At 39.2% G+C, this 23,365-nt stretch overlaps 1 protein-coding gene across 3 annotated transcripts in view; it reads right to left on the bottom strand.

The window, feature by feature from the left end:
* The window catches only part of TMEM245 (transmembrane protein 245), an 81,894-nt gene that overhangs the window by 46,625 nt on the left and 11,904 nt on the right, over nt 1-23,365 (bottom strand). For 2 of the 3 annotated variants that reach the window (XM_053921990.1, XM_053921997.2), the window contains exons 4-9: nt 17,561-17,677; nt 14,895-15,113; nt 12,212-12,381; nt 9,454-9,477; nt 4,676-4,780; nt 247-329 (exon numbers count right to left, since the gene is read on the bottom strand). In XM_053921990.1, the coding sequence (XP_053777965.1) occupies nt 247-329; nt 4,676-4,780; nt 9,454-9,477; nt 12,212-12,381; nt 14,895-15,113; nt 17,561-17,677 (718 nt within the window). The remainder of the gene's footprint in view (nt 1-246; nt 330-4,675; nt 4,781-9,453; nt 9,478-12,211; nt 12,382-14,894; nt 15,114-17,560; nt 17,678-23,365) is intronic. The other variant, XM_053921994.1, reaches the window with a different exon arrangement.

Below are 23,365 nucleotides of genomic sequence, written 5' to 3'. Positions count from 1 at the left end.
GAACAAGCTGTGAACTGCAGGCCTCATTCAGATGTAAGTACTATACACTGTTTCTGAAATCTTAAGCACTTCCCCACCACCCCCTCTCCCACATCACACGCAATTCTTATGCAAAAATGACAACTTCCATCAAAGCTTTAGCAAACCCAATCTTTTCTCTTCCAAGGCAGCTGCATCAAAGAAGACCACCTCACATTGAACCTAGGTCATGCAACTATTTTTGTCACTGTAAAACAATATTCTTACTTTGCCCACTCAGGGTGATTTGCTAGGGTTTCATTAATCAAGCTGCTTGTGACTTCAATCATGTGTACACTCTCTTGATGTACCTGCATTACGGAGGAGAGAAAAGAATCTCAATAAAAAGTAAATGCAACTTAACATTCACTTTTCTACACTATTACTGGAACAGTATTTTAGAGTCAGATAACTACACATCTTAGTTACAAACAATTTAAAGACCTGCACTCAACAGCTTGTACATAATATCCTATGACGCACACTGTGGGAAATAAAATGTACATAATAGCTCCTTGCCTTCCAGAAACTCAACAATTTACTTAAGCAAAAATATGTAAATAAATACATATACACAATAATATATAAATATATTTAGTTCATATGTGTATAGATATGTAAGCGGTATCAACACTACATGAGCTTAAAGAATTATAATGCAAAGGGAGATACACAGGCAAATATAAGCAACTGAGTAAGGTTTCTGAGTAAAAAAAGCCAGCTGAAACTGTCCCAAATTTACCTTGCTCAACAATCAGCAAAACGAGGGAGATAAAAAAATAAACCCAAGCCAATGTCAGGGCACAGGCTCTGTGTGATTTTACTTCATTTAAATTTATGAAGCATGTCGAGCATATGGTTTATCCTCACGAGTACTCCGTATTTAATTGAAAAGAACGTGATTCTGCTACTGTCAATTAGGTCAAATTGATTGACAGTGTTTTCAAGGCTTTCATATCCTCATTAATTTTCAATCTACTTATTCTCCCAATTATTGCAAGAAGAGTACTATTCAATCTCTAACTATAATCTTTGATTTGTCTATTTCTCCCTCGAATTCTGAATATTTTGCTTCATGTATTTTAGAGCTCTATTGTTAGATTATACACATTCATAATTGTATCCTACTGCAGTATTAACTCATTATAAAAGTCTTTTGTCTCCAGTAATATTTCTTTTAATTATGTTGTCTGATATTAATTAATATAATCATACCATATCTCTTATGTTTATAGTTCACATGGTATATAATTTTTAACCCTTTTACTACCAATCTTTTACTATCTTTGAATTTAAAGTGTATCTTTTACAGATGTCATTTAGTTGGAAATTGCTTTTTTGTATCTGAAAAATCTGTACCTTTCAATTTTTTGGTTGCCTCACACTTAATATAAGCACTGAGATGACTGGCCTTAAGTCCGCTATCTTGCTGTTTGCTTTCTAACCATCTCGTCTCCATGGCTCCTCCTTTACAGACTCCTTTTGTGTCAGGCAATTATTTGTATAGCATTTTAGCGGCTCTAAAACTTGGGTTATTTAGTGGTTGTGATTTACTTAAACTTATCACACCTGTCATTATTAATTTATCATGAGCTCTTTCAAGTTAATACTAACTTACTTCCAGTAAAGTACTTCTAGGAATCCATGTTCTTCAGATTGGATACTTTCTATTGATCTTTCTTCAAGTTCACTGATTTTTTCCCTTGATTTCAAATCTACTCATGAGCCTATCTAGTTAATTTCTCACTTGTTATTGTTCTTTGCAGTCCTAAGATTTCTATTTGGTTCTGTTTTTAGTGTCCATTTCTCTGTTGAGAGTCTGCATGTGCTTGCTCTTAGCAGACTTTTAATTCTTTGAATACATTTACAATAGATGCTTTGAAGCCTTTGTCTGTTAATACCAACACCTGGGCCACTTAAGTGTCCATCTCTTTGACTGTTTTGTCTTTGCCCCTGAGTATGAGTCACATTCTTCCGTTTCTTTGTATATCTAGTAATTCTTGGTTAAAAACTGGACACTAAAAAATTGTTGTATCAACTCTGGATTGTTTTGTTCTTTTGAGAGCTGTGCTATTTTGTTTCAGTAAGTAGCTAACTTATCAGTACTCAAACCCCCCCAAAAGACCCCCCAAAAACAAAATTTTCAATCGACCCTGCCACTGATGTCTCTGCTCAGTGCTTTTTACTTATTCACTTATCCACTTATTTTAAAGCCTGATCCCTAAGGGTTTTCCCTGGACCTGCATAGTGAACGATTCTGGCAAACGTTATGCTCAGACACTTCACATAAGAGAGCTTCTCCTCTGCAACCTGAGATGTGTGAAAGGAGAAGTGCAATCCAAGGCTCCAATCTGCAAAGCTCCCCAGGCTTCCACATGCACAGGGCTCCCATGCACATACTAGTTTAGCAATCAGGCTAAGATGCGTAGTTTATTAATTTCAGCCCTTACATGGCTGTCTTGCTTCCAGAATCTCCCCCTTTAATTTAGAGCTGTTCTGTTGTCAGCCCCAAACCACGTCCATCACTTCCCACAGAGAAAGTTGCAAATTCTTGCTGCCGAAGTGAGGAAGGATGAGAATAACTCCAAGCAAGAAAGCCACAAACTACCTGTTCTTACCAGGTGCAGTAGTAGTTTTTTATGAGCAAATACTCCTCAAGGTGGCTAACTGATCATTTTCCAATGCTGTGGTATGGTATTTTAACATTTTTTTACACCACTTTGTTCTTGTTTTCTGTGGAGAGCAATTACCTGATATCCTCACCCTGCTATTACCCTACAGTATATTAAGAAGATGGAGCCAAGAAGGACCCTTTAACAAATTGGATGTGGATACAAACGAAAGAAGGTAGTCAAGCATGGCCCTGAGGCTCTTCACCTAAGCAAGTAGAATGGAACTGCTGTTTACTAAAATGGGAAGACGCTAAGAAGAACAGAAAAGCGAGGGGAGGTCTGAAATTCAGTTTTCACATGCTACATTTGAGCTGTCTACTAGACCTTCACCTAGATACTGTCACGGTGTTTTACAGAACGATCCCTTTATTGGCTAGGAGAATAAATTAGATAACTGGTAAGTTTCCTTCAAAAGCTCAGTTGGCCTGAGTCCTAGAGGACAAAGAAGCGGTTCAGTAACGTACGTTATCAAAGTTCAAGGAAGCAAAAGTTCATTGAATAGAATGAGCAAAGAAAAAAAGACTTGAAAGATGAACTAAGTGAGATGGGCAGGTGAGAAGACCCTATGAAAAGCGGCAAAGGAGAAAAAGTGGAATAGAAGACAAGCAGGAGAAGAAAAGAAAGGAAAGCGAAAGACTACACTGGTGAAAAGGTTTCTCTAAGATCAAGAATGGAAGATTGTATAGTGGCTGGTTTAGGTGAAATATGATGAAAACAAAGGTCTCTAAACAAGTCTGTACAGTCCATATAAGTGACTACACTATGCATAATTAACACCCAAAGAAAAGTAGGAACTATATAAAGACAGAAACAGAAGTACCAGGAGAGCAGGTTTTTAGGAGCAAAAGGTAAGAATGAGGGCACATTGAGACTGAGAAGAGTAAGACGTCCAAGTAGAGATGTCACGTAGTAAAAAACAATGCAATCCTTTAGCAAATGCCTGCATATTAGGTTGTTTAACAGTAACAGTTACTACTATGTACACATTTTTCATATCCATGCTTCATGGAAGCTTCATGATTCTTTGAACACCGCATATCAAAATCTGGATTGTGGAGTTCAGCGAAGTCAGATAAACTAAAAGTTAAAATACACTATAGAAATCAGGATAACAAAAGTCAGTAAGAGTTATCACTGGAGAGAAACCTTTATTAGCTGCACTTGGAAGAATGATTTTCTTTGATGAGATGAGTGTTATGAATTGAATGATTATATCCCCCAAATTCATATGCTGCGATCCTAACCTCCAATGCAACGGCTAACAGGTCGGGCCTCTGAGAAGTAAGTAGGTCATGAAGGTGGAGCCTTCATGAATGAGGTTAGTGCCCTTATAAGAGCACAGGAGAGAGGACCTTGCGCTCTGCTTTGTAAGGGTACAAAGAGAAGACAGCCATCTGTAAACCAGGAAAGCGGCCCTGACCAAGAACTTAACCATGCTGGAACCTGATCTGGGGCTTCCGCCTCCAGAACTGTGAGAAATAACTGTTGCTTAAGCCACCTAGTCTATGGTATTCTGTTACAGCAGTCCGGACAAAAAAGGGGAAGAGGAAGTGCAAGCTGGAAGGACCTGGAGAGAGAGAAATAAAGATCCAATGTATATTGGCAGAAGGACCAATGAGGCAAGAAGGGGAGGAGCTAGTCTAAAATTTCTGATCTAGTAAACAGGGTACTAACTAGATTACGATGTGTAACACCAAATCATAGTTTTCCTGTTCACAGAAGCAGCCACTTATTCTTCTGTATCTCAATTTTGTCATCTGTATTTACCTCTGAAGTATAAGACAATGATAAAATTAAAATGCGTGTAAAAATATACTAGGCAAATTCATGGCAAAACTAGTAATACAAAAAATACAAATATTTTAGCTGCTATACATATTCAGAAGCAAAGTTAACATTTTCTGTACTGTTTCTACCAGCTGCTTACCCATACAAATCTAGCAATTAAGAGTTCATTAATGGTAACAGGAATTATTGTACTCTACCTTTGCAGTCAGGAGCAGGGCTAAAAGAAGGGTTCCTATTACTAACAAAAATATGATGAAAATGCTAATTATTTTGTCTAACATCTTCTCCAACCAGATGATCATCTGCACAGAAATGAAAAAGACAATTACTTAGCTTAAAGTACAACTTAATAAAAACACATATGCATTCAAATACAATGAAGACAAAACAGGATACTCAGCATTGCAAAGCAGACTATGGAATAATTAAAGCAGTGAAAGCTATAAGCAACTTTATAAAATTAACAAACAGTATTAATTACTGCTGTTATATAAAGAGTTTATTGCTGTCATATCTAAGAAAAAGCAGTCAAGTTGAACATAACCTTTATGTTTGAATTCTCATACTGTGGTATATTCACATTTCAAATTGTATTTTACAATCTGGTAAATATTCTAAATAAAATAATGACCATCAGCCAACTTCAAATTTTATGAAATTTTACTGTCAATGAGCAAATATAGATGACTTTAGAAAAAGTATGCCTTTTATAAAACAGGTATGCCCAAAATTATATATAGATAAAATAGGAGCAAATTAAAATAGGAATTACTTTCAATGTTTTTCCTTTGATGTTGTTGGGGTTACAAAAACCGTAATAATAAAAAGTTAATGTTATGATCATGATAAATAACCAATTTCAGAATAATAGTTCCTCTGGGTGGGAAAAAACCAGGGAGGGATACAAAATGCGCTTCAGTTATATAACTAATGTTACGTCTTTTAATATTTAAAATAATCCATAATAACATACTTCTAAAAATATAATATTCTACTGAAATTTTCTATTATTTTTAAAACATTAGCTTTATGAAAAATTATAATTGACTGAAAATAAAAAATAATCAATAAAATTATGCTCTCCCTACATTGTTTTAAAAGATTTTTATTTATTTATTTTTAGAGAGAGGGAAAGGGAGAGGGAGAGAGAGGGAGAGAAACATCGATGTGAGACACGCAGGGGACAAACCTGCAACCCAGGCACGTGCAAACTGGTGACCTTTCACTTTGCAGGACGATGCCCAATGACTGAGCCACACGAGTCAGGGCCCTAAGTGCTATTTGACAGTCTATTTTGAGTATAACTTCTCTTATGTTTCACAGTCACAAATAATCCTACACAAACATTTTATTTTCAGAATATATCATTCTGATAGATTTGTGGAATTCCTTCCATGCAAAGCTATTATTTAACAGTTAGAAAATGCGATCCGTTAAGACTTATGACTGCTGAAATGCCACACTGCACCCCTCAACTCCAACGTGAGCTACAGTATTGCTGAATAAGTTATTAACTTAAATCTGAAATATGCTCTCCAGTGAGTTAAGCATCCAAAAGCAAAGAATGGTGGTTAAAGCGGGGGTGGGGGGGGGTGGGGGGGAGTGAGGGTGGGGAATGACTTCTAAAACATTTATTTTCCACTGAAGGCTTAAAAGCCTCATCCCCGTCATCTTTCATGAGGGAAACTGTCACTAAGAGATCAATGCTATTGTAAACTTGAAGACAAAAAGTTCATCTTCTATCTTGACAATTAGAGCTTCAAACAGAAAAGTTAATTATCAGTGCATGCTACCAGAGCATTGAAGACAATGCGGAGATTTAAAAAAATAACAGGTTTCTAAGATATGGAAGGTCAAACATCATATTTTTAATATAAGTTGTAAAAATCAATGAAACTGGAAAGTTTCACAATCTGAAACCAACTCTACACCTCATTCTTGAAACAACTTCCTGAAGAAAAGGGCTAATGTTGTATTACTCCTCTTTGTTCTCCAAAATCTCAGTGTATGGCAGACGGGAAAAGCTCAGTTAACACGTATCTGAATAGGCCAGCATAAATAAAATAATTTCAGAATTAAGACCAGATCTGTATTCATAAATTACAATTTCTGAAAATAGCTTGGGAGTCTCCATTTTTTTTTTTAAGAACGAAGTATAAATATCTAAATTTATGTGTGGGTATTTTTAACATATAAAACATGGAATATTCACAAATATTATGTACGACAACATTACAAAATCAAATGTTATATTTTTCAACAAGGGTAGAATTTTCCTATTACAAACAGTGTTGTAAAAAAATCCACACTAAGAGTCACCTAAATAAAAATTTACATGCAAGGGATAACAGTAAGGATTAGATATTTCATTCAAAATTTAAAATAAACAAAATCATTTAGGATGCTCAAAACATAAGGTGAAAAACGTAAAGGGGTTTCTATTTACATTATGGCTAGCTAACATTAGTGGGGGGAAAAAACAGGAAAAAGAGATTGCAAAAGAGATAGAGGAACAGAAAAGACAGGTAAAGGCTTTTTAAGGAATAAAGGGAGACAGAAAATGTTAAGAAAAGAGAAGAAAAAATGTGGGGAGGAGGGAGTTGGTATATAGAACTAAGGACCAAAAGAGTAGGAAAAACAAAATAAATAGAAAACTTTTATGGAGGAAAAGAACTCCCGGAAAGAGTGAATGGAACAAAACTCAGGAAACAAACTCCAGCGCAGAAAGAGAAACACACACAGAGGAAGCAAAGGAGAAGGGGAAGGAGGTGCAGGAGAGAACCCTGAGGGAGTGCCAGAGGCTCTGTTCCTGAGGCTGCCCAGTCCCACGCTCTGCTTTGGGCAAAGGAAACCACAGCCCTGTCACCACTACCCTGCTCCTGGAAATCAGCCCCTAGAAATTTCTCCAGTCTTCCATGCTATGAGAATTATTTTGGTTTTGAACTTTATTTTCTAAAAGGGGAAGAGGAGGAATTTTCAAATGGCATGCTGAATGTTTTAAGTGCAAAAATTTAGAGGTGTTGGTAAATTTATAGTTATATCAAGACACTCGAATTTCTAAACTACTGGTCTTATTTAAAAAGTGTCATGCCACTACCTAGTTTTCTATTCTACCATGAATGTGGGCCTGTAGGATTCTATTTTGCCGTGTTTTTTAACTAAATCTAGGTGAGTCTTAGTGCATATAATCAACATTAAGAAATAATTAAGCCTTGGGAAGTAGGCTACAATTTAATTAATCGTAAGATGTGCTGTCTCTCACCCCCACTTCTTCTCTTAGTTTCCTAATTCACTCTGCTTGAACTCGGAACACTACTATTTTCTGACCTTGGATGTAATAACATAATCTTCAGTTTGCTCTCACCAGGTGGCTCAAATGGTTGGAGCGTGCCTCACAGACTAAAGAATTATAGGTTCGATCCCCAGCCAGGGCACAAGCCTGGGTTTTTGGTTCATCCCCCAATGGGGTATGTGACGGGGGGGGGGGGGGGGCAACCGATCAATGCTTCTCTTTCTCTAAGATTAATGGGAATATCCTAGGGTGAAGATTTTAAAAATTTTTTTAAAAATAATAATCGTCAACCCATTTATGTGCTCTTCTAGAATACACACTCTCGGAACTTCCAGCAGTCACTCCGCCTCTGCATCAGTGGTTTAACTATGCTACATGGAATCAGCAAGGAAGAGGAAAAAAGCTACTTGGTCTCTTAGGAATCTTTTAAAACTCACTCATTAGTCAGCTGTGAATGAGGCTCATAAATTAGGTAATCTAACTCATTTAGCTTTAAATCAAACTAAACCTGATGACTTTAGGTCTCCTCTCTCTCATCTCTTGAGGAAAATTTTATTTCAACATATATATACAAATTAGGAAAAAACATTAAATTATCTACGGAATAAGAAAATGTGACATGTTTGCAGCACTATCACCTGCCAAGGATGAAACTAATTCACTTAGACTAGTTTTGTTGGAAGTGGAGGTGTACAAACCACCTGTGTGTGTGTCTATTTCCAGTTTACACAGTTTATTTTCAACCCAAAGTTTAATACTTTAGGCACTGTGCAGTCTCCCCTTTCCTGTTTCAACAGGACGAAATCCTAATCTCTACACATAAAAGTATCATTCTGATCTACTTCCACTGCTTTCTTAAAGCCTGTGATGATATCTCTACTGAAAACTTTTAGAGTCTTACTATATTTAAACACAACACATGTGAATGATGTCACCTCTTGCTATCTGTCCTAGGGATTCAATGAAATTAAATCTAGAACGACTACATTCAGACTAGAAGTTACAGGTGTATCACTTCGATTATATCTGGATTAGCCTTTACGGAAGTTACTAAAAATGTACCTTTAAAATTCCAAGCCAATCATGTGAATCATGTACCACAAATACAACCTATACCTTGGGAAACACGTAAAGTTAGATGTCATAGGCCATGACTATCATCTTTTTTAAGTTAAAAATAAAATTTGGGAATCCTAGTTATAAAAAAAGATAATACACAAAATCACCAGCCTAGGGAATTACACAAAATACTTCACAGATTCATCTTTGGAAAACCTCCTGTGTCACGTGAACAAAAATCAGCAATGAAGAATTCTCTCCCCTTGTCAGGAACTACTGCCAACCTGCTGTCACACTTCCAAGAGGGCGCGAGGGTCAGACTGAGCAGCCACCTTGTGGAGCTGAAAAGGTGTGGGAACCACAGTGCGCGAAAGGACTACAAGACAGAGCTTCTTACACAAACTCCGGCAGGGACATACCACCACACCCTGAATAAAACAGCTTTGGGATTTCAGAAAATTGTACTGTGACAGTATCAATGCTTCATGACCTTCCATAGCTTATAATTAGGACTTTAATAACAAAAACTTAGTTGCGATATGGACAGAAACAGAGTGAGAATGGAGATACAGGGAGAAATCACAGAACTGAACAGTGAAAACCAACATCCATGTGTTCATTTACCTTCTTATTTAGCCAGTGCCAGAGCTTGAGGATGGGGGGTAAGGTGAGGAAGAGAAGATAAGAACAGTGGAATATCATTAGAGAATGCAATAACAGTATGAGAAGAAAGAAAAGAAAGTCACTGACAGCATGAGGAGGAAATTATCCGAGAGAAAAGAAAAACTAGGAGAAAAACTGTAATGCATTAACAAAGCTACAAAATCGCATGAGTGCAGTATTCCCGTAAGATATACAATAATTACAATGAAGATAACCACAAGCTTTGCTGGCAATTCAACAGTTAAAAACACATAAAAATAAGCTGAAAGTTCGGAGCCTTCAACAGCCACACCGAATTCCAAATATTAGAGTAATGATTAAGATCCTTTCACATATCAGGCACCAAAAGGATTTTTAGTCCCTGTATAAACCAGTCTGTGTTCCTATGCTACATATTCGTCGAACTTTGTGGTTGCCGCTTTAGAGTATTCGTCACCTAAAGAAAAACATTTCCGTGCTCCTTTGGAACAGAGGACACCGCGCCAAAATGCAGGCGTATCTAAGATGCTTTTTCTATTTGGTGTATTTCCTCCCACCCCAGTTTTTAAGCACACACTTTTCTACACAAAAAGCAAGTTGTTACAGTGGAAACACAAAGACATTAACTGAAAATAAGAGTTATACTCTTTAAACAGTTTGAACTGCTAAATCTGCTCTAGTAAGATAAAGCTTCATCCCAGTACCAGGGAGATGTGATAAATGTTGAAATTTATGCAAAGTCTTAGATTCCTTCTTATTTTAAAAAAAGTTTAAAAATTAGTGAAAATACAAATAGGCAAATTACAAAAGAAAAATATGCTTAGCCAATAAGGATATAATAGGATAATCAGCCTCATTTTTATTCTTAGAAATTTTAGATTAAGAACATTGAAATACTTTCTACAAAACTAAAAAGGCCCTTTTGCTACTATGATATTCCTCGGCAAGGGCTCAAGGACATAGGTACTCCATATGTTGCACTGGTGGGAACTATAAAACTGGCAGACTCTCTGGAAGACAGGCAATATGTAAGAAAACGTATCCACTGCTTCTCCTTTGACCCAGGGTATTTTATTATGCATTTAAAAGACGCACGACCTGCCCTCTTCGTGCGCTCCAGTACTATCCTCATCTCCATCTGCACTGGTTCCGCCCGGCACTATTTCCTACCCCTAAGTCACCAACAGACCTGTTAAAGGAAATAGCGACTAGCCTCTGTGATGAAGCCCAGCTCGCCCAGCATGGCACTCAGAAAAAGACCTTCCTGACCCAGCCACGCCTGCCCCTCCAGGCTTACCTCCCAGGAATCCCCATTTCATGCATCCCAGCCATGACCAGTTTCTCGGCCAGCCCCAGGCATTCACGTTGTGGAAGTCTCTGTGTCTTTGCACTGCTCTATCCACGTAATACACTCCTAGTTGTGCTTCAGAATTTGCTCCAGCGTCACCCCCTCTACAAAACCACCCCTCTCCAACCGCCTCACCAATGGTGAGTCATTTTTTGTTCCGTACTACCACTGTATCCCATCCATATTGGGTTGGCCAAAAAGTTCGTTCAGTTCCCCCAGAATGGCTCTATAGCACTTAGTTGCTTTTATCTTCATTCGAAACAATTTTGTTAGATTGTATTGTGACCGCTGTCATATCAGTGTGCATTTTTTAAAAATTATCAAAATTGGTGAATTTTTGTGTAGCCGCTTTAATCTTGAAGACGGAAGAAAATACGCAACATTTTTGGCATATTATGCTTTATTATTTCAAGAAAGGTAAAAATGTAACTGAAACGCAAAAAAAAGATTTGTGCAGTGCATGGAGAAGGTGCTGGGACTGACTGAATGTGTCCAAGTGGTTTGAGAAGTTTCCTGCGGGAGATTCTCGTTGGATAATGCTCCACGGGCAGGCAGACCAGTTGAAGTTGACAGCGATCAAACTGAGACATCAATTGGAACAATCAACATTATACCACACGGGAGAGAGCCGACATCCTCAAAATACCCAAGTCAATAAAGTTACTGGTGAAAATGAAAAATGTGTCTTATTTTACAGTAGAAGCTAAATGGACTTTTTGGCCAACCCCATACTTTTCCTCCACAAATTGTCACAGCCAACTACCACTTGTATAGAGTTCACTGTGTGCCAGGCCCTGACCTAGGAACCGTGCACGGATTATTTAGCACTCACAAACCAATCTACGAGGCACATGCTTTACACTCATTGTATTAATAAGGAAACAAAGGCACAGATGGATTAAGAAATTCATCCAAGGTCACACAGCTAACTAACAGGTAGCTGAACCGGGACCTGAAACCAGAACTTGGATTCAGAGCCCACGCTAAGCCTCTGAATCTAACAACTGCATCCAAATTCTAACGGACTGCTCTCTCTCCCTCAACAGAACTTCTGCATCTAGGTTTCTATGATTCATCTGCGCTTCCCCAGGACTTAGCACAATATGAGACATGGGAATTATTCCAAAAATATTTACTGAACTGAGCCACTACCTGGCTATATCATTTTTACAAGTCAGTTAACCCCTCTGGATTTCAATTTGATCCTTATAATTATTTAAACTAAATATATCTCATCCTTATATAAACCATAATTATAAACTTTAAATGTCATCACAGAACTAGATTTTAAATGTGTTGTCAAAAATTCCAGTACAAACACAAAATGGAACGTTTCCTACAATGAAATATATAACCTCCATTAAAACAGCCCAAGTTCTTGAAACACAATACCTTGCTATCCACTTTTAACAGGAACTTTCCAAGCCCGATGACTGGCCACGGCGCGAGAGCCTCCCGCCGCTCCTTGAGGAAGGTCTCTGTGGCCTGCCACCACACGTAGCAGCGCTGCTCCAGGAAGTTCACGACGCCAAAGTGAATGACAAGCTTTTTGAGTACCCAGACTATGAAGAAGATAAGAAGTACATGTGTGAACAAAACAGAAACTACAAAGTCATAACAGGAAAAGGTCCTCTGGTTTCACGTGACGTGTCTAAAACAGTAAAGCTAGTATTAAAATGAAAATCAATTTTAAAAAAGGAGAGGGGGAGGTAAGGAAGTTCAAGGTAGCCCAGATTGATGGTATTGGGACAAACAACTTCTCGCACAATCCCCATTTGCCCACGCACGTACTACCTTCTGTGTGGAGTCTGAAGCCCTGAGGTAGTCGGGATTATGTTATAGCCTGTATACGCGTAAGATACTCTGACCACGACAACTTCAGTGACTACAGCCTAAGGCCCTCACACCTTGCCCCTTCTGGGGTAAAGAATGCTAACCCCCGGCATGTCCTAATCTCTTTGGCTATTATAGCTGCTTTCGTCACTTAGTTTTGGGGGTTTTTACGTTTAATTACCAAGAACGTAAAGGTGTTCCACACGCATCATGGTTTTACACCACCGCAGGTAACACTTGCGTTCACGTTCCTACTTCTCTCCTTTGTGCTGCTCTAGACATCTGCATCTATTTTTTTAATCCCTACCCAAGGAGGTGTTTTTCATGCTTTTAGAGAGCGAGTTAGGGAGAGAGAGTTTAGAGACGGGTGGTGCGGGGGTGGGGGCAGGGGGACAAGACAGCCTGGGCATGTGCCCTGACCGGGGGTCGAACCCATGACCTTTTGATTTGCGATGCCCAACCAACTGAGCCACGCCAGCCAGGGATGTGCACCTCAATCTTTTACCAGCATGCAGTAGAGAAGCAGGCTGGGTATAATAAGCGGGGCTGTTATGAATGGCCTCTGAGGCTGGGCACTGCACGCCTTCATTCATAGACCACAATATGAAGGTAGCCCTCTGCGGTTAGGCAGTGAGGTGACCCTTCCTGTTAAAGGCCAACTAAGAAAGTGGTGAGACTAGAAAGAAGTGTTACTCACCTGTGAAGGTTGCCTTAAAGTTTGAACAATTGATCCAACCACTACAATTTCCCTAACTCCAAGGGTTCCTAAATGCTTCCCAGTTTACTATTTTGAACCATGAGCTCAGTGTTATATACCAGTTCCACGATTCCTTCATTAGCATTTTTAAATCTCTAGAGAGGTCCTAGGAAAGTTCCTATAGTCTCAGGAATAGCCCCAGGGTATTTACAGACGTAGAAACCTTTCGGGGGCAACCCTGCTCACAGCCTGCTGTCCCGAGCCATGTCAAATTCCTACGATGGCCTGAGAATTATGAAGAGACTAAAACAAAAGTAACTCTTGCTAATAATAAACTTTAAAGAAAAAGGGTTTCCAATGGCACCTGACTCGTGATTTTCCAGCATAAAAGAAATCACCTGGCAAAACCAAAGAAGTATGGAACAATCCAGAAGAGCAACGTAAACTGTCACTAAGCATTTCTATAAATTCCCTAACAGAAAGCATGGCTGCATGTATTCTGTGACTTGCTTAATTACAAATGTTCTTGCCCCAACTGCCAAACAGAAGTTCTGCTTGACGATGTAAGAAGCAGATACAAACTTCAACCACTTGTATTTCATGTTCCCTAAGGACAGGCACTGTACAGTGTTCTGTTCATAACAAATCTTTAAAGAAACATTTTTTAATTAACTGCCCAATTTAATGAGAGTAATAAGTTTGAAAAGTAATGATCTAGAAGATAAAGGTCCAATAAGGTTAGAGCATGGTAGAACACAGGCTTCTAATAATCCGATTACATTTAAATCAGTAGTGAGAAACTTTGACACGGGAGACAGGACTGGTCAAATGCAGGAGGTATCTACACGTCCGGATCCCGAGCATCAACTGAGGACTTCATAACTTTAGCAAAGACTGTGACTGCAATAAGAAAAAAGCCCGAACAACCAGGACACTATAAAAGGCTCCTCTACAACGCACCTGAGTCAGAGAAAACTATTCCCTGCTCTCGCAGCGTTAAAGGTCGCCTTTAGGAAGTATCGAGGTGGGCCTTAAATTACCACAGTATTCAGGTCCAAAGACCTAGTTTAATGATTCATGAAAAGTCATATGATTCCACTTTGATATAAAACATATAACACATATATGTAATATAATTTTCTGTCAAACAAAAATACTGCAATTTTGCATACATATAGTTCTTAAAACCTACATTTCTACTTAATTAAAAATGCAATGTAAAATGCACTTCATTAAGAGCAGCTCTCAAAATTCAATCATAACCCCCAAAATGCAAATTGCTAACCTTCCCCTCCACAGACTCACGGATGGCTAAGCAGTCAACTCTCCACACGGCACTATCAGGCTGTAAGGCCACACAAAATTGCAAGAGGCTAAATATATTTTTGAGCTTAGAAGAGAAATATTAAGAAGGAATCAAGCAATAAATTTCAAAATAATGTTTATTATTTACATGTAAACATACAATCATTTAATTAAAAAAAAAAAAAGAGTAAAATTATCCCAAGTATTAAAGTCCAAAAGGAAGAGAAAAATATTTTTTACCTGCAATCGGCACTGGCAGCAGCTGCACAATCCACAGGTTCAGCCAGAGCTGGACCGCAATGATGGCCCAAACCAGAGCCACAAAGTAGACATCGCTCGTCTTCTTCTTCCTGAGGAACGCCCCAATTTCAGGCTTCTGTCTGCCCAGTGTGGGTGAAGGGGAGGAAGATGAAGAAGACGAGGACAATGTTGGTGGGGGTTCTCCTCTGTCCATGGTTTCTGAAGAGAGAAAGAAAACAAATCACCCCCCTTCTTAGTCCTCAGCATTGAACAGTAATACAGAGTAATTCGCTCAGCTGCTCTATTTTCAGCCTTTGAAGCCTTCAAATTGTACTCTGATTGTACGACTTCACTGGGTTAAAAAAAAAGACCTGGCTATATGTCTGCATATACACTGAAATATATGTGATGAATTAACAATGCCGACAGTGTTTAAATTCAGGGAAATAATCTGTTGGGGGTAGGGTGGGGTACGGGGAATCTTTTATTTTTACTTTATACTGTTCAAGCTTTTTATGACATATATCTTTATTAATATAGTCATCATTTAAACAAAAAACTAAAGAAAAAATATATAAAATAGCTGAGAATTATCATTAGTCCATGAAAATGACTCTGGTTTGAGTCTTTTAAAACTTTATGGTTTCAAAGCAACAAACATTAACATATAGAATTCCAGCATTTAAAAATTTCTCCTTTTACTATAACTTTATATTAGATGCATTTATATATATTTCTAACACAATGTGCCTTTTCATTGTCATTTCACCTAAAATGGAGCCAACTGCTCTTACAGGAACCCAGGGCTTTGAAACAGGTGTTTCTGATTCTCTCTTAGAATGAGATATAAAACAAGACTGCTGGGGGTCATGTTCAGGGCTGTATTATTTCTATCTCCTAGTTTTACCAAAACTACCACACATGACTCGTATAGAGATCATGTAACCTCGAAGCAATATTCCTCAGTATACACCATGATGATGGAAATGAGCAAGATCCTGAAACTCGCATTTTGTCTGCCATAAACAAAGGCTACTGACAAAAGTTTATCGTATTTCAGAAAGTCTAGACAAAAAAGAAACAAGATCCCTCACGGTCCCAGCCCTGTACCTGCCCCACAGTCCTCACAGTTTTTCATAGCTGTATCATGTCTCACTTATCCTTGTGCACCTTCTCTTCAGCTGCATGTCCGCTCCAGGGGCGCTAAGAACTTGTCTGTCTCGCATCCCTCCCCTGAATTCCTGGCACACAGAACAGTACCTGACACATAGGGCATTCAGTAAATATTTGTTGAAAGAATGCCTTCCCTACATTCAAAATTTTCATAAGCACACAGTAGCCCTCTGAGTGCTACATCATAATTTCCTCAGTGTTCCTTTTAACATTAAATGCTTAGCTGTAGCAAATTTTTACTACTGATCTAACCAGCACCATGGTGAATCAGCCCGCCTCACTAGAACGAACACTCTTTCCTGAGGTTTGGTGCTAAAGTCCAAGCTAGTTATGTATCTGGTTCACTTTGCTCTCTTGAGTTATCTTTCTAATTTGGAAACTTCATGTTGGTGGATAGAGCAGACATGAAGAAGAGTAAGTCTGTAACCAAAACATCATCCCCTCTCCACTTTGAAAACACGATTCGGTATGCAAGAAAAGTAAGTGGTCCTTCTACCCCAAATGCATTTTTCTTAGCTGACCCCTTCCTTCAATGCTTTTCTTTTTTTAAAAAAAAAAGATTTTATTTATTTATTTTTAGAGAGGGGAAGGGAGAGAGAAGGAGAGGGAGAGAAACATCAATGTGTGGTTGCCTCTCATGTGCCCCCAACTGGGGACCTGGCCTGAAACCCAGGCATGTGCCCTGACTGGGAATCAAACCAACGACCCACCAGCAACCCTTTGGCTTGCAGGCCAGCACTCAATCCACTGAGCCACACCAGCCTGAACTCCAAAATCTTTGGCACTAATGAACCTCTTGGCACAGGCAGAGTGGCCTTTCACGTTCTTGAACTCTGTGTGAGTACAGTGTGGCTTTAAAGCTGCCCTAAATCAACCACCTGATCTCACAGGAGCACTGACCTCAGAACAACCAGAGGCGTCTGTTGTAACAGAAACAGCCAACACATTAACAGCACAAGGCATGCAAAGCAAACCGTGAGAAGCAAGTAACACCAGAGAAATGGACGACTAGAAGTTGGAAAGCAAAAGCTGAAAGGAAGATTTGGAGAAAGGGAACAACGACCAAAAAAACAACATTAAAAGTTACAGCAAAATAGAACAGTGGAGGAGAACTGACAGCTTTGGAAGAAATGGAAAATATAAAAAGGATTAAGTGGGGGAAAATATGGACAAAGGTAAATAGGGCACTGAGAAAAGGAAAAATAATATGAAATTAGGGTGAGAAATAACAAAAAAAAAAGCAGTATTTTTTAAAAAGGTAAAGAATGAAGAATCAAGGTAAGAACTTAAGAAGGTAAATAATTAAATGTATGAAAAAGGTCATATATGAGAACAAAGTTGAGAAGGAAAAAGTGTAAAAATAGGAATCAGAGAGAAAAATGAAGGACAAGTACTAGCATTTTGTAATCCTAGGGTCTTTCTTCATTTTATATTCTATGCTCATTTCATTTTCCAGAATGATTTTGAAGGCATTGTGTCAAAAGGTCAGTCACCTTCAGGCTGAGTCAAGGGCTGGTCTTCGGTGCTGGATTCATACCCTGTGATAGAGATAGCCAAGGTGGCCAGAGTGGAGGCGGCCATGGAGATAACTTGCCCGGGTAACTCTGCTCCTGTAAAACAAGGATGCAGTTAAAAAACTTTTTAAAGCACATGAACAAAGTGGGAAATAACCTGCAAACTGAAACATAAGCCTACGTTTTCAAGAGCAATAAAACAAAATGGTCATTAATGACCCACCAGACCAGTGGCTACGTGCCAAGGGAGAATGCCTAAGAATCCACAGGAAAGTCTGCTCAACATGCAGGTCCCTGGACTCTGTCTTGCTCATTTGGGCACTTCATGCTGGTGCATGTGGCAGATAATGGGTACATAAGCACGGAGTGCCACATTCATATTTTTTAACTTCACAGGTTAACTTTAACGCACCTTTCTGTTGAAAACACCGCCACACCAAGTCTGTGAGCTTCCTGGGTATAGACTATCTCGCTCTCCTTTGCATTACTAGCTTGTAGTACAGAATGGGACAGCCCATACTTGGTGCTCCCAATTACAACATTCCACAAATGAATATGTAAATGTATGGGTATTATGCAAAACTATATACATCTACAAAGTATGTAATTCAGCAAATCCACTACTTAAAAATCTAAAAAAAAAATTATTACCCTGTTGCATGTTATATGTTCATGCATAGGAACATATGTCCCTATTGTTAACTTCCTCATAGGTAGTACACCAAGATTAACCACTTGCACTAGCCTCAAATAAAACATTTACTGGTCAGTAAGACTGGTCAGTAATTACTAGCCTTTAACATGTTACGGCAGACAGCACAGGCTAACTTATACAATACCAGGTTTTAGAATGCTTTTCTGCACCCTAGAGACTGGAAAGCTAAAGACTGTATTTCCTGGACTCCCTTGCAGCTAAGGTACCACATGGATGCAGTTTCTATCAAGCAGGCACACCTGTGCAAGACTTGAAGCCCAAAGTGACTCACTGTAATTTGGAAGCCTCATACATGTCAAATACAGTCACAGAGGCACATGGCTTTTCCACAGGAATCTACAAAGAAGCTCCAGATGTTCTGCTGTCTAATCTCTAACTCTGTGGCAGGCAGCAGCAGCTATGGCACTTCTGCTTAAACAGTCCCTGGGTGGCACTGAGCATTTCTCCTGGTTGCATTACTTCTGCCTGTGTTGGATACAAGCTTAATCATCTGGTCTTTCCAAAAATTCTGTATGTAAAAATTCTGTACGCTAATCAGTACCTCTTTCTATTTAGACCAGCTAGCATGGATTCCATTGTCCACAACTAAGAACACTGATCATTCCTTATTACCAAATAATACACCCACATTCATACAGCTGGAACCTTACGTTCGGTAGGCCAACACTCAATGTGACAACACAGAGTTCTGACGAGCCACGAATTTCAGCTCCAAATGAACTACACATACCCAATAAATGAAACCTGCACAAATACTAACTTGTTCTCCAACTTGCTGACATCACTAAAATATACGGTAAATATTGAGTGAACCACAGCTACATCAATGAAAACTATGCGATATCATACTAGTTAATACATAAATGAGTCAATACATTTTTCGACTGCCTGAACTTCACAAAGGAATAAAAAGAAGCGCACACCAAAAAAGTCAACAAAGAGTATCTGAAAATTATGGATGTGAGATTTGGATACTGATCTTATCACTGAGACTTCAGTCTTAGTAATATCTGCCTGTACCTCAAAACCCCCAAGGATTTGGGAAGAAGGATGATACACTAGACAGAAAAGCCCCAGAACTAAGAATCTAGACAAAGTTGTGGTATTAGCAAAAAAGTCCCAGCTAAAAACAGACACACAGACAAGGAAACATAATCTTGGGATCCAAGAACTATAAACAAAAAAGGAAAGAGCATCCAAGGTTTCAAGTGTCAGTCTACCCAGGGGTAGGGCCAACAATCAGAGGAGGTCCAATAGCGGGGATCTACACAGTCCAAAGAAGCAGGCCACTGACATTAGCACCCTCGCGCCAGGGGACAGCAACCCTCAGTCCAGCAAATCACGTAACAGTAACGCACCACAAGTTCAAACAGTGTGTTATAACAATGTGCAAAATAACATTTTTAAAAATCAGTGGGAAATATACTTTGAAACCAGTCTAAATAAGGAGACTTGATCTACTTTGTTCTCTTTCACAGGGATAATGGCAGTTGCCAGAAATACATCCAAAGATGCTTATTGGAAGGAGGCCCTGCATACCCAGTAAAACCTCCCCAGCATGCACAGCTCCTTGTGAAAGGAAGCTTGTATTTCCATTACTAATATATAAACTGCATCTACTTCTCAGTGGCTCCTAGTATCACTTCATTATACTTCTGGTCAGTAACAAGGACATGGATACGCACCAGCAGGAGTTTCTCTAGGTCTATTTAACTGACAGTGTCAGCAATGGGGAGTGGGAGATGAGCAAAACATCGAGTTTGCTCTCTTTTTCTTTTTCCAATTTGGGTTTAAGAGGACCAAACATTTTCACTCGTAATGCATGCTATCCTAAAACAATTAAGGCAACTACCAAGCCTCCCTGAGAAGATACTCCTGGTCATTTATAGAGAATTACCAATGCCAGCAGGAACAGACCCAGTTATATCTTATTGCCATACTTCTCAGGCTGGATGCCCAGCTGTTGAACCTACATCTGATGTGTTTCTCTAGCTTTTGAAAAAGCATTTCTCTTACTAAGAGTAGATGGCTGAGCCTAAGTTTCTTCACCTGTAAATAAGTACAATACCAACCTCACCGGATTACTAAGAAAATTAAATGAGACAGCATGTTGAAAGGGTCCAACAGGGCCTTGCCCATGCTGTCATTACTAACAGTAACGCCAGTGCTCCTCTCTGCTCACAGGCTAACGAGGCACATCAAAGCTGGCCTGAGGTTTCTACCAAGTGAGACTTCTAGGATCCAGGAGACAGAGAGGCCAGGTCCTGCAGCTGCAGTGAGCCAACAGGGCCAACATAAAAGACTGAGGGAGCCAACTCCCACCACTGAGTTCAAAAGGATCAGCCGTCAGTACCTCTAGGATGACTGACGCTTGTTCAAAGAGCACTGGGCTTAGGGTCAAGGAACTTGGTTCATTAGCCCCACCAGTCACATGTAGGACTATAAGCAAGTCAGTTAATCTCTGGAATAAAATGCCTTCATCTGCAAAATTAGATAATCATTCTGTAAGGTGTTGACGGTTGTTTTACTTGTGGATTTAAAAAAAGGTAGTACATTTAAAAGCATGGTAGGCATTTAACACTTTTTCCCTATATTACCTTGGAGTTCCAGGAAATACCAAGTAAGAGCTGCCAAGGTCTAAGAGAAAATCACTGAGTAAGGCCCCTGGGTTCAGAAGGAACCTCTGAAACTAACTCAGCAATAATCCACAAGAAGAGCTTTCTGGACACAAATAAACTCATGCTTTGCATTCTGAAGAAATCCAAAGGGTTAATTCTGTGAATCCAGTGAACCACAGACCATAAAAGTATCCACAGCGGCAAAAGACTCAAATCCCAGAAGACACAGAGAAAGATGCCTACACAGGTGACTGGGGTACCAGAGCAGGCCCTACCACGGGGCAGCGGGAAGACAAGGAAGGAGTGAATGCACACACCGCCATGGCAACACAAGGAAGGGCCCTGTGCTGACCACATTACAGTGACACCAACAGGAGGGAGCGGACGGTGACGAAAAGAGAACACTGTCCCAGTGCGGACTAGATGCTATGACTTGGTGCCTAAAAGAAACACGGTCCTAGGGACAAGAGGGAAAAAACACTCAGAAATTTAGAAAAAAATATTTGACAGATGTATTTTATGATCAGGATTATCTAGACTAGAAGTCCATGAAAGGATTCTAGATCGAGAATAACCTATTCCAAAGTAGGCTGGAATGAGAGTAGACAAAACAAGATGCTGATTTCCGCATTTCCAAATCTGTCCACACCGTGTACTCTGTGTTCGGTGATTCCCTTCCTTGTCAGTGTCCAGAATACAAATACTAGAAATGCAGCTGACATGCCAGGACGCTCCTATCCTGGGTATATGCCTGATCATAATAATTGAACATGGCTCAGAACTCGGTCTTAGAATTCTTGTTCTCACAGTTCTCTAGGCTGCCATCACCAGCTGACTAGAATTTGTACCCAAGAAAAAACCCACCTAAAACCCTTTGGTTTTAGACATTATTCAAGTATGTATTTGAAATGAAGTATTTACGCAGCTCTGGACAAGGCAGTCACAAGGAGAGAACTGTCCTGGGGTCAGGCGTAAGCACAGCCATCTGGACCACTACTACTAGGGGAGGGGGGAAAAGGGAGATAAAGCCGACCAGTGGGACAAGTGGAGACCAGCGAGCTTTCCTTACTAGCTGCCAACACAGAAAGTTTACTTCTCCTGCTCTGAGATGTAACCACAGAGCCTAAAAGACTGTGATCAGAAGGCAAGCTGAGCAAAGAAAACAGAAAGACAGCAAAATATAAGATAAAATCTTTCCTGTTTTCCACTGTCAGAAAGACAAGTAATTAAGGTTTCTTTGTTTCAGGTAGTTAGTTAAAAATTCTACACAACTGTTTATGAATAAAAGACATCCTACAATTGTCAGAGGTTACTCATTTAACAAATAAAATAATTTAAAAAGGCAATTTAATTAAAAACAACTTCCGTAGGGCGCTGTACAAATACAACCAAGTGCCACAAACAGCTGTGTGATTAACATACGATGAAGATGCTAAAAACAATGCTGTAGAAGTATGTTTGACGTGGAAAGGTGCTCATGACGTAATTAAGTTTAACATGGAGGTCACAAAAGAGAATGTTCGCTGTGATCCCGGTTACTTGTGTTTTTGAAATTCTGAAGGCATAAAACCCACTAGTTAACATTTTGGTATAATCTGTGGGCAGTAGGATTTTGAGTGATTTTTACTTTCTTTTTGTTTCTCTGTATTTCCTAAACTAATTGTGACAAACTCATACCTGAAAAATTAATGTTTTCCTTCTAAAAATCTGCTACAATTAACAATTTGCTCTTTTAGTTTATGTATAACCATCAGAAAGAAGCAAGGGACAACTATCGACCACTTGCAGAAACTGTGCGTCCACGAGGCTGGTTAACCAGAAGTCCAGGAGAACCATTACTGCATCTGGCCACCGCTCCCAGCCTCCCTCGCTGCCCCCTGACCGCTCATTAGAAACCTGTACCTTTAACAAACTGGTTTTGGGTAAAAACCACTTGCAGCCAGAACTAATCTTTGAAAGAACATGGCGTATTCAACATTGTACCAGAAGTTTTAACCAGAGTAATCGCGCAAGAAGAAGAAATAAATGGTGTGCCAATTAGAAAGGAAAAGTAAAACTATCTCTGTTTGCAGATGCCATGCTCTTACATACACAAAACCCTAAAGAATTCACAAAAAAACTATTCAATAAACAAATTCAGCAAAGTTGCAGCACACAAGATCAGCAGGGGTAAATATCCATGACCTTGAATTTGGCAATGAAATAGAACACCAAAAGCACAAGCAACAAAAAACTGGGAAATTCACAAATATGTGGAAATTTAACACCACACTTATGATGAGTCAATGTGTCAAAGAAGAAGTCAAAAGGGAAATCAGAGAGTATCTGGACTCAGGGAAAGTGGACACGCGACATCAAAATTTATGAGATGCAGAAGCAGTTTTAAGAGGGCAAGTTATGGCTCTAAATGCCTACAGCAAGAAAAAAGAAATATCTCAAACAGCCTAACTA

The sequence above is a fragment of the Desmodus rotundus genome, chromosome 1, assembly GCF_022682495.2.
Source record: "Desmodus rotundus isolate HL8 chromosome 1, HLdesRot8A.1, whole genome shotgun sequence".
Lineage (NCBI taxonomy): Eukaryota > Metazoa > Chordata > Mammalia > Chiroptera > Phyllostomidae > Desmodus > Desmodus rotundus.
The sequence above is the reverse complement of the archived record's forward strand: the minus strand, read 5'-3'. Positions and strand labels throughout refer to the sequence as shown.